The 12,500-nt window shown below is 43.9% G+C and overlaps 1 protein-coding gene across 1 annotated transcript in view; it reads left to right on the top strand.

The window, feature by feature from the left end:
• Positions 1–12,500, top strand: part of crb (cell polarity complex component crumbs) — a 227,234-nt gene that overhangs the window by 181,688 nt on the left and 33,046 nt on the right. Inside the window, exons 30-32 of the mRNA XM_045759691.2 lie at positions 4,352–4,537; positions 4,986–5,061; positions 10,126–10,355. Of these exons, the coding sequence (XP_045615647.2) occupies positions 4,352–4,537; positions 4,986–5,061; positions 10,126–10,355 (492 nt within the window). The remainder of the gene's footprint in view (positions 1–4,351; positions 4,538–4,985; positions 5,062–10,125; positions 10,356–12,500) is intronic.

Here is a 12,500-nt window from a genome sequence, read left to right as displayed (position 1 = left end):
GTTTGAAGAACATAAGGGTCATAACATTGGTGAAGCTAGGCGCAATAAAATCTTAACACAACGGTCGGATGCCAGTGATACAGCACCTATGAGGATGATACAGCAAGCGTATCCAGTTGTAGCTCTGAGCTCCCTTGCCATCTCGAATTTATATAGATGATACATAGATGAATCGTTTTCTGCGTTCAGTGATGATGCATCTGATACAAGTAGCATAGATGAACAGTGTTAGCGGCTTCCATGGTGGTGTTGTTCATTGATATTTTCAAGAATACCTGAATCTCTTCCTGACTGATGGACACTCTTTGAGGCTAGCTGAATCTCTTCCTGTGTGGGACCTTACAAAGTGATCTTTTCAATACTACCTTATGCTTTACAAGCTTGGCTACATACCACCTACAAGTACTAAAGCCAAGGGTGCACGCGAGTGCGTTATTTGCAAGCACACAGAACGATGAAACAGGAAACGAAAATCTCTGTAGCTGGTGCAACGAGAGCAAAGTCGCGCTGTGTACCATGGACTACTTCGTTGACTATTACGCACCTCCAAAGTACTGAGTGTCTAATACAGTGTGTTACTGTGTAAATAGTATGTGAAACTGTACATATTGTAATTTTAGTGAATTTTTACCACGTAATATTGTGACAATAAACATTTATTGTGGACACATTACTGACACATGTATCACAGTTTCATGGAAAATTATGAACATTCTACTGTATACATATTGTAAAGGTCACAAATATGTATCATATACGATAAAAGAAACAAATAAAACCGCATTGGAAATGCATTGAAAATATATTTGTGGCAACACGCGGTGCTTGAATGGCCTGCGCGACCGTGTCTGGGAGCTTTACACACGAGCGACCAGCCCCTGATGACGTCACAGCGCACCTTGTCCACGTCCTCACATCCAAAGTAAGTGGAATTTGGTAATTATTTTTACATAGACATGTTCAGGGACGGTAATTTATCATTTTGCAAAGAAAAATGATATTTTGGGGAACATTTGATGTCATGCACACTGGGGAAATTTCACAATAAACACAGTGCATCACACTGGTTACATGGGGGACACTCGTTTTGTATGACGTCTGTTTCACATGACGAACATGGAACATGGAACATGGAGTTCTAGGCCTACTGGGGACCAGTGTCACAACCTGACCCCCCTTAGAGAGTCATGAGGAGCAATGGCCTATAGAACCAACCCGTGTAATTCGAAGCAGTCTATGTCTGCCATCAACCAGGTCAAGCACCCAGAAAGGTAGTAATTCCAAAACAAACTATAGCTGGTTAAAAATTGCAAACTGGAAGCCGAACTAGCAAGCTTTCCCCCTTTTCCCGGGAGGGGAAACATAACGTCATCATCCCATCATTTTCTAGTGTGTGGATTGGTCAACATACTTCAGCCATGTTATTGTGACTCATCGCCTGCTTCAGGTTCCTCCTTCCGGAGGCTTTCGGCTTTTCGCATCCCTTCTCGGGAGGTGCTGGAGGCCCTTGCACCTTACTTCCTGCAAGACCCGGATTATGCCTCGATAATGGATCCTTCTTCTTTTGAGTTTGGCACCTCTTTTTTTTCTTACTGGGTACTGTGATCATAATCATAGACTCCGGCACCTTGTAACGTACCCAGTAAGGAAAAGAGGTGCCAAACTCAAAAGACGGAGGATTCATTACCGAGGCGTAATCTGGGTCTCGCAGGAAGTAAGGCGTAAGGGCATCCAGCAACTTCCGAGGAAGGATGCAGGAAGCCAGAAACCTCTGGAAGGAGGAACCCGAAGAACACAAAGGAACCCAGAACTGAATCCGAGGAAGAGCCAAACTCATATTAAACTCATACATGAAGGGGGGGATAGGAAAACCCCTCTCCCTGTAACAACAAGCCCCGTGCCGAGTGTACCAACACCCAAGCAGGGTCAAACAGGGCCCAAACCCCCCAAGTCAACTCCTCCCAAGCCCCGGGATCCTCCACATCAAGACCTGGGGCAGAGCTGTCCTCCAAACCGTCTGCCTCTGAAGAAAAGGCAGAGTCCACCAGAAAAGCAGGGATGAAGGGGGCCTGCTGGCACGACCCGAAAGCCCTGGCAGGAGGAACAGGCTCAAATCCCTCGCTGCCGATCCGGATGGGGCAGTCACCGAGGCCACCCGAGCCTAACCACCAATAAAACCCTGCCCCGACTCCGAAACCCTCAGACGTGTGGGAGCCGGAAGCAGGGGGTAGGGGTGAGGGGGAGCAAGATGAAGCAAAGCAGGGGAAGGAAAAGGGGACAGAGCAACCCTCAAACTCGCACAAAGCGAGGTGAGACTCAGAGGACTCCCTTATTGGTCCAAGAGCCCCAATGAGGGTTCCCAGGGCCCTTAGGCAGACTGCTAAGGGAAGCCCAGACATAGTACTGCTAACCAGTTATCTCAGAACTACCAAGCAATCAAACTAAAAGCTGAGCCCCTGCAATGTGTACAATCATGGGGCCTAGAGGAGGGCCACCAATATACAAGTAGACCTATAACCACACAAGGCAGACCCCCACCAGGCAAACAAAACAAAAAGAAAAGAAAATTCCCGCAAATGCACAACATCTCCAAGGGAACAGAACCCGCCACTATAAGTATATCAAACAGCTACACAGTATCTTGCACCCCAGCCAGTGACAAAACTACCTCCTACCCAAGGTCAAACAGGAATAAGAACAACCCCAGCTGACCTCAAGCGCTGGCAATCACCAAACAGCAAAAGAACCACGTGGAGGTAGTCTCCCAAACAGCTTATGGAAGATAACCCTAAACCGGAAAGGCAGTACTGTCAGGGCACCTAGGAAAGGTGACCCTAGGCACATGCAGCCCCAGTAGTGTACCGTTGTATTACTCCTGGCTCGCACACCACCACATAGTAGAACAACACCGCTATGGACAGCACTGCTCAAAACGATGGAGCCAGAGTCAATCGACCGCCACCAAACACAACAGCCTCTGAACTCAAGTTGTGTAGCCGGCATGAGGGGGGTCTGGGGCTTTCCCTTTGCCCTCCCGGGATAAGGGGGAAAAGAACTAGGGAATTCCTAGTTCTGCTTGCTAGTTCCGGTTTCAGTTTGCAATTTTTAACCAGCTACAGTTTGTTTTGGAATTACTACCTTTCCGGGTGCTTGACCTGGTTGATGGCAGACATAGACTGCTTCGAAGTTCACAGGGGGGATGGTATCTATAGGCCATTGCTCCTCATGACTCTCTGAGGGGGCCAGGTTCCGGCACTGGTCCCAAGTAGGCCTAGAACTCCATCGATTGACTGTTTCCACGGTCTAATATATAGACATCAGCCCGGTATAGCTCCAGGGAGCCGAAGGGGGTCTCCACAGAAAACCGTGATAAAGACATTGAATATATTTTATTTTATTCATATTTTTAATGTGTTTACTTACAACTTTGGTGCAAAATTTATGAGGCTAGGCTGACATTGGATCAATGGTTATGAGATTATCACAGTCACCAGAACTACTTATTGGATTGTAACGGTGCATAAACATGTAGATACCGTCTAAGCTCGCTTATCCAGTCTATATGGGAAGGACCCCTCACCAGATAAGCCAGACATTCGGATGAGCAGAATTACTGAGGAAGTCCAAAAATGACCATGTTCACAATTTTTTGTACTATAACCAACATAATTTGAATTTCAAAACACACACACGCTATAAATCAAAAATATAACTTAAAAAATAAACTTCAGCTTACCTTGTCTTGTTCATCTTGTTTGATACTGTACATCTTGAAATGTGTAGTTCTTGAAAATTTACATAACCTTATCTCCAGTTATCTGGATTTCTGTCTGGATATGGTGAAGTTTTGCAAAAAAAGTTATCCAAACTTGACTGTGTCAGTCTGTGTTATCTAACCAAATCTCTGGTTATCTGGATTTCTGTCCAGATATGGCAACGCTTTGCCTGAAAATTATCCAGACAGGATTTTGGCCAGATAACCCAAATATTCGGTTCAGCGGGCTTAGGATAAGTGAGTGTGGAGTATGTCTCTTCACTCACTGTCTGGGAAACAAAGCTTCGAAAAGTCCCTGCTGCACTGGGGAGTGAAGGACGTCCTTGCTTGGCTGTTGTCAAGTAGTAGTTAGAGCAGGACCATGTGTCAAAGCCAACTTGTGTGGTTTAGGTCAGAATGATATATGTATAGTCTATGTTGAAGTAAAAGTAATTAGATAATTTTAATTTAATCTTGTCAATTATAAGAAAATTAATCAATTTTTAACCAATTACAACAGCTAGTTGTTAAAATAAAGTTTTAAAGTTATAATCTAGTGAATTATCATATAAATGGTATTGATATTTGTTGTTTCAGGTCGGTGGTGTGATATTTTGGGCTGCAGGAGCTGACGCTACTCTGTGGATAGGGTTAATGGAAGGAGCTGTTGTGATACATCAGGTTTCTGGCTATACAGTCAGGAACGCTACCTTTACCTCTAACTCCACTCTGAATGGCAACTGGCATACTCTCTTGGTGTCTTTTGATTTTACAGGTCTTCAGGTAAAGAATATTAATTTATAGTACATATTTCTTTCTACACTACAAGTATACTTTTTAGAGTTTGTAATCTATATGTACTACTGTATAAATTCATTCCCTCATTCTGCCTGGGGCATATAATATTCAAGTTGGGCATTTATGTACCCATAAACAACCCTATACAGTAATTGAAAGACTGGCTTTTAAGTATTTGTGGAAGTCCAAACTTAATTGTCTTATTCTCAGTGGTGTTTTAATTCCTCTGCTGTTGCTAGTTTTCTTAACTTTCAATGTGAATGAATGCATAACAGTGCTTATAAAGCCAAGTAAAAACCAGGTATAAAAATTATTGGAAAAATACTAATCATAGGAGGAACCTAACCTGGTTATTATGTTCATTATAGTGAGACACGGTTTCATAAGCCTTGTACAGTCTATGGAATATTAATATTTGTCTTTATATTGACAGGTTATGTTGGATGACACAACTTTGCTGGGTACAGATATTGCTGTAATTGTTAATTTTACATCACTTGTGATCAATGGTATGTATCAAATTATTTGTTTAGCTTAAAATGATTTTCTTGGTATTTTATGTGATTAAATAGGAATCACTGATATACACATGTACACTGCATCACGGTAAATAATTAAATAATTAAAATTAAACAGGTAGAATACTTGGAAAAAAGACATAATGACAGACAAACAGTATGGTTCCAATTTGGAAGATCCTGTGTAACAAATTTACTTAGTTTCTATGATAGAGCCACAGAGATTTTAAAGGAAAGAGAGGGTTGGATTGACTGCATTTATCTGGACCTAAAAAAGGCTTTCGACAGAATTCCATAAGAGGTTGTTCTGGAAACTGGAGCATACTGGAGGAATGACAGGGAGGCTTCTGACTGACAGAAAAATAAGGGCAGTAATCAAAGGCAATGTATCAGACTGGAGAAATGTCACGAGTGGAGTACCACAGGGTTTAGTTCTTGCACTTGTAATGTTCATTGTCTACATAAATGACTTACCAAAAGGAATACAGAATTAATGTAAATGTTTGCCAATGATGGGGCCTGACAGTCGAGTGGACAGCGCTTGGGATTCGCAGTCCTAAGGTTCCGGGTTCGATTCTTGATGGAGGCAGAAACAAACAGACAGAGTTTCTTTAACCCTGATGTGCCTGTTCACCTATAAGTAAATAGATACCTGAGAGTTACAGCTACTATGAGCTGCTTCCTGGGGGAGTGTAACAAAAAGGAGGCCTAGTCGAGGACCGGGCCACAGGGACTCTAATCCCTGAAATCATCTCAAGATAACTTCAAGATTGATGATGTTAAGATACTAGGCAAGATAAGAACCTTAGACAATTGTTATACCCTTCAAGAAGACCTGGACAAAATAAGTGTATGAAGCATTACTTGGCAAATGGAATTTAATGTGAATAAATGCCATGTTATGGAATGTGGAATAGGAGAAAATAGACCAAACACAACCTGCAAATTATGTGAAAAATCTTTAAAAAATTCTGATAAAGAAAGATCTAGGAGTGGTTCTAGATAGAAAACAGAGGGCCACAAAAAAATTTAGTGAGGAGCCTATACTATACTTACGTATGTACCTTGCCTTGAGGTTAGCTTGAGGTGTTTTCGGGGCTCAGCATCCCCACGGCTAAGTATTCTACGTATGCTATGTATGTGTCGCTTTCCAACTTCAGACTTGCTTTTAATTATAGAGATGGTGAAATACTAAAAACTGTTACTTTTGTGAAACCAAAATTGGAATATGCAGCAGTTGTACGGTGCCCAAATCTCAAGAAGCACATAAATAAACTGAAAAAGGAGCAATGACATGCTACAAAATGGCTTCCGGAACTGAAAAACAAAGAGTTACGAGGAGAGACTAGAGGCGTTAAACATGCCCAAACTAGAAGAGAGAAGAAAAAAAATGATATGATCACCGCTTACAAAATACTGTCAGCAATCAACTAATTTGACAAAGAGGAATTTCTGAAACCAGCAACTTCATGAACAAGTTGACACAGATTCAAGCTAAGGAAACAAAGGTGCTGAAAAATTATTAGAAAGGTTTCTTTTGCAAACAGAGTGGCAGATGGTTGGAACAAGTTAAGTGAGAAAGTGGTGGAGGCCAAAACTGTCAGTAGTTTCAAAGCGTCATATGACAGAGTACTGGGAAGATGGGACACCACGAGCATAGCCTCTCATCCTGTAACTACACTTAGGTAATTACAGATAGTGACAAAGCACCAGACAAAACACACCCCAGCCAGACTAACAAAGCAACAATCATCAAAGATCCCCTCCGGAAACCAGCTAACTCATTCTCCGACAGAAAAAAAATACTTTTGAAGAACAAATTGCCACCAGGGCTGAAAGAAGAGAATCTTTTATCTGGAGAAGAGCATGAAACTCCCCAACCTTGAGCCAGAGGCAAGAGCCAAAAAACCATAGCTGTAAGAAAAACCATCCTGGGCTGAAGGAGCAACTGCGAACTGAGAAGAGGAAAGAAACACTAAGACCCTGTCAAAAGACCAAGATGGCTCAGGAGATACACGAACTGGTTGAATGCACGAGACAAATTGTTGAATGGTGCTAGAGCTACATTGACACTCAATGCCAGAAATGGGAGCTCCATGAATGGCAAACAAAAATAGACAACAGTATTAGGCAAAAGATGCCTATCTAAAAACAACCACATCAAGATGGACAGGATTGCCTAAATTCAAACTGTAGAAAGATGACAAATAAGACAGACAGAGGTGAAATTAGCACCAGGCAACTTTATACTGATGCTTCAAAGAGACATACTTGTGGGGCACCAACAAACAAGTCACCTGCTTGCTATACAAATGACAACAAGCCCTCATCAGAAAATTCAGACCCGTAGAGGAGAAAGGCGAACTGGTTAGGTACGATACCATGCCGATTCGTTGAAAGAGACAGAGCTGCAGAAAAACATCTAAGTTTGGACACTGGAAAAAAGTAAAATAAATGCTGGAAACCAAGGTTGAGCCGGCCACCAAGGAACAATAAGGATCACCCTCCCAGAGCATGACTTCAGCTGTACAACACTCGGAGCAACAACTGAACCAGAGGGAAAGGTGTATGAAACCCTATATACCCAGGAACTAGGGATACTCACTGAAAGAACAGACACTGAATGCAGATTGTAAACAATATAGCTATGAAGGGCATCCACTGAGTGCCATGCAAACAAGCTTGCAAGGACCCTATCACACCTCACTCACCAGCTAAGTAGGCTGCCCCCAGCCTAGTAGGGCTATGCAGAGGAGTTGACGAGTTTTGCACTGCCCAAGACAAGGCTCCCCACTCGTGGTAGTCAGGCCTCTCAAGGGTAAACCCTCAAACATGCCAGTGTGTCACCAGAGGACCAGATAAAAGGACATTGTGCATGAAGCATATGCTATGCTTTCCAACTTCAGAATCACTTTTAAATACATGGATGTTGTTATACATTATTGAAGAAAATATTTACAACCTCTGTGAAAACAAAATTGAACAATGCAGCAGTTGTACGAGTCTCATATCTCAAGAAGCACATCAGTACTGGAAAAGGTGCAAAGATATGCTATGAAAGGCTTCTGGAAAAATGAGAGCTACGAGGAGGGGCTAGAGGTGTTATATGTGCCGAAGATGGAAGAAAAAGGGGCAATGTGATCACTACAGCCAAAGTAGTAACCTATATCAAGAAAATTGACAGAGTAATTGAAGTTCTTGAAGCCTGCAACTTCAGAAACAAGAGGTCATTAATTCAAGATAAGGAAATAAAGGTGCCAAAAAATATTAGAAAGCTCTATTTGTCAAACAAAATGGTAGATGATTGGAACAAGTGAGGTGGGGGTGGATGCCAAAACCATCAGTAGTTTCAAAGTGTTACTTAACAAAGAATACTGGAAGACGGAATTCCATGAATGTAACTCTCGTCTTGTAGCTTCACGTAAGTAATTACTTCACATGGGTAATTACCAGACAGAACTGTCAGTGCAAGGGCAGCAGTAGATGATTACCCAGGGAAGGAAACCCCGAGGTCAACCAGGCTGAGTTCATACGTCAGGCTGCGAGCAGCCGCGTCCAACAGTCTGGTTGACCAGACAACCAACCGGGAGCCCTGGTCTGAAACTGGGCCACAGGGCCTTTGATTCCCAGAACCTCCACTAGGTAGCCACAAGGTAGCTCGTAACATAAAATTTGCCAGGCTCATGCAATGTTGTCATCACATGAACATGCACATGAAGCAAATACAGAAAGAAAAGAGAGATTCACAAGCATAGGGCCCCCCTCTCACAACAAAATCTGAAGGATGGCTGGCACTTAGAAGCAGTAGGACCAGCTGCAGAAGAATGGTCCGGGAAGCACTCAACAAGTAGACTCTCCTACATCTGCAACAGGACTGACAGGCAGGGCAAGTGTGAGTTCGGCTTCCAGGCTGCTTGGTGGGGTACTATATATATCAGTACTAATTGGTTTATGCTTGAGTGGATAACTTGTTTTGCCTGAATAGTTTGCAGCTCTATTATGCCATTTTAGTGTTCTATTTTCTATGAACCTTACTGTTGTTCATAAAGCTACGCTAACTTTGTGGATACTTTCCCTGTGTGGGTTATAATAATGTGTCCAGCACTGTGCGCCTCTGTGAGCGGGCCAGGTTCTGATACTGGTTCCCCAGCAAGCCTACCACGACTCTTGCCACTGATTGATTGATTGATGAAGATTAAGCCACCCAAGAGATGGTATGGGCATGAATAGCCCATAATCTTGCAACTGATGTGACCCAGTAGTGGGATGCCATCTCAGCAAGATGGCTTCAGGGAAGCCATCCAGTTGCTTCTTCCAGAAATCTTCCTGGACTGGAAATACTGTATGCAAATAACACAACTTACTGTACCTGGTATCTTAACAAAAATGTAGTTCAGCAGAAACTACTGCCAGTCAGCCTTACCTCACTCATCTGCAAGCTTAAGAAGGGAATCCTAAGGAAGAAAATCACATACCATCTCTCAGTGGATAATCTTATAAAACCAACACATGGTTTTATCAAAAACAAATCCTGCCTAGGGAACCTGCTCACATTTCCAGAAGCAGCAGCCCCACACACCCACAAAGTAGGTGTAGCACAGTGGTCTATATCCTCAGGTTATAACCGAGGAGTCCAGGTTCGACCCCCCTGCTGAGACAGAGACAGTTGGGAATGTTTTATTTTATCTGATGCCTCTGTTCATCTAGCACATACCTGGGAGTTAGGCAACTAACTCCAAGAGAAGAGGGAGAGGGTGGGAGAAGGGGGGGGGAGAGGTGGAGAGGGGGTAATGTGGGAGAGAGGGTTGAGAAAGGAGAGGGGGGGAAAGAGAAGGGGGGATAGGGAAAGGGAGATGAGAGGGGGCGGGGAGACCCAGGTGCAGCCAGGTACCCCATCTAGTGGATAAATAAAAACCATTGAGTAATTATATACACACACTTTGTCAATCCTTCCCACTTTTATACTTATGCAGAGGTGATGAAATAGTCAAATAATAAATACATTTAATTGATGTTTAACCACTTACTGTAATTGATTGTTCATCACTTTAACAGGAGATATAACGATTGGTGCAATCCCTGGTACATTGTCAAGCCACAGCCTTCTGGACCCGTCTCTCATTACCTCAACAACTACCCCAGTCACATCTCTTCAACCTGAGGAGTCTATGCCTAACGTGTTTCGAGGGTGCTTAGGAGCCACTAGGATCCAAGGAGTATTAGTGCCATTCTTCTCACAGCTGGATCTTATCAACAATACTGCAGCTAACCAATTTCTAAGAATGGTAAGTAATGTGGAACGTTGTCTTTTGTTATTTGGATTCAAAGTTATTCTGAGAAAGCTGCTATGGAAAGGGGAAGAAGATACAGTACAGTGCTGTTATTCAGTACTGTATTATAGCTGAGCTATCTTCAGATTTTTATTGTAAATACTAATAACTTAAATAGTCTTGCTCAGCTTATTCAACTCCTTGGCTATACACCTTTTTGTGGTACAACACCCAGGTGGGCATAAAAAAAAGAAAGCGTTGAATGTAATGAAATGCCATTTTCTGGGCGAGACATGAAGACTCCCCAGAGCTATACCGGGCTGATGTGTATATATTAGACTGTCACAACAGTCAATTAATGGAGTTCTATGCCTACTGGGGACCATGAGCCAGAACCCTGGTCCCCTTAGAGAGGCACGAGGAGCAATGGCCTATAGAAACCCTATTTTCCTATAGGCCATTGCTGATGAGGTACTCCTGGCCACCGCACAACACAAAACACGGCAGTGAACGCCACACAAGGCAAACACCGCCTAGGAAACTGAGGCCAGAGAAGCGTCTATCCCGGTTGACATTAGCTTACGAACTGAAGCTAGGCAGCCGGCGCAGTAGGTCCGGGGCTCCCCTCTCCCCCTCCCGAGGCAGGGAGGGCTGCGCGGACAATCAGCGCGGCAGTAAAGTGTGATGTTTGCTTGTTTCCTTGGGATTGTAGGGAGTTTCTATCTCTCTGTTCGGTTTTTTGTTTTAGTTTTTTACCATGTGGGGTTTGTTTTGTTATGCCTACCTTTCTGGGTGCCTGACCCCGGTCAATGGCAGATAAGGAAAACCCCAACCACAAGGGGGTTTTCCAGGTACATTGCTCCCTGAAACCTTTCTGAAGGGGCCAGATTCTGGCGCTGGTCCCTGGTAGGTCTGAACTCCTTAGCTAATGTCCCGGTCTAATATAACATACATTAGCCCAATAAGCTCCAGGGAGCCTCTGGGGCTCACCCAGAAAATGGCGTTTCATTACATTCAACGCTGGTTTTTTCAACATTTAACACGTCTGTTTCTATGTCTCTCACCTGGGTTATACACTTCACAAGGGTCTCTCTTACCTGATATGCCATGCGCTCCATTCTGCAGGCTGTCTTATGTGCCCCCAGCCTACTTTTGTACCCCCTGAACTTCCTTTGGCACTGGGGTGTGTTCTTTCCTTGCCTTCTTCTCTGTTTCTGGTGTCCCCTCTGGTCCGGGTTTCTTTCTTGTGTTGTTTGATTGCTCTCTCACTTCCTGTTGTTGAGTGAGTGAGCTGCTTGCTTTCCTCCAGCGCCAAGGCTTTTATTCCTTTAGCACTGGTAGACGATTTCATTGTTTGCTGCTGACACTTCCATTTCTGGCAGAGTCCGAGTTGGTTGACTTTCGTTAGGGTCATTAGGTCTTCTGTTTTGCTGTTTGGTTGGGTCGGATGGGGATGCATCTTGTGTTGTGTTCAGTGGCAGTTAGCTGCAGCTTACGTGCCGGCAGTTCTACCTCAGCGGCCCCTTTGTGTGTTTTCTTGTTGCTTAATATCATCTTCCCAGGTTTGGTTTCTCTGCTTATGCACAGTATCATTTTCTCATGCCAGATTCAAGTCTTCCTATGCACCTTTGCTGTTTAGTCCTTGCTGCTTTCAGCTGGTTTTGCAGCTGTGTTCTGGGCTCCTCTTTGGGTGCTGGGGTTTTGGGGCTCTCACAGGATTCTGTGGTTGCGGTGCTCTGAGATTAGCACTCTTATGTGGCCCTGGATCTTGCGGGATCCCACTGGGTCATTCTGTCTGGCCAGTCTACTGTCTGTCCTCACAACCATAATGTTTGCAGCTGTGCCACTCCTTCAGCTGACTTTTATGTCCTGGGCAGCTTTTGGGGGCAGGGGGGGGGGTCGCTCTACTTTCTGGAGGATCAATGTCTCATCCTTGAGCTCGGTTCCCGGCACCTTGATGTGGTTTGGGGTCATGTCCCGGCCATGTGTCTTGTCTTTGTCTTCCTCCTGCAGCACTTCCTCCTCCCTGGTTGGTGCCCATGTGTTTGTTCTTCGTGGGTAGTTAGCTTCAGGAAGCCACCGGGGCTCACCTAGAAATTGGCATTTCATTACATTCAACTCTGGATTATTTAGGTACTATCTTGTAACAAACACCATGAC

This window comes from Procambarus clarkii, chromosome 64 (genome assembly GCF_040958095.1).
Source record: "Procambarus clarkii isolate CNS0578487 chromosome 64, FALCON_Pclarkii_2.0, whole genome shotgun sequence".
In the NCBI taxonomy this organism is placed as follows: domain Eukaryota; kingdom Metazoa; phylum Arthropoda; class Malacostraca; order Decapoda; family Cambaridae; genus Procambarus; species Procambarus clarkii.
The sequence above is the reverse complement of the archived record's forward strand: the minus strand, read 5'-3'. Positions and strand labels throughout refer to the sequence as shown.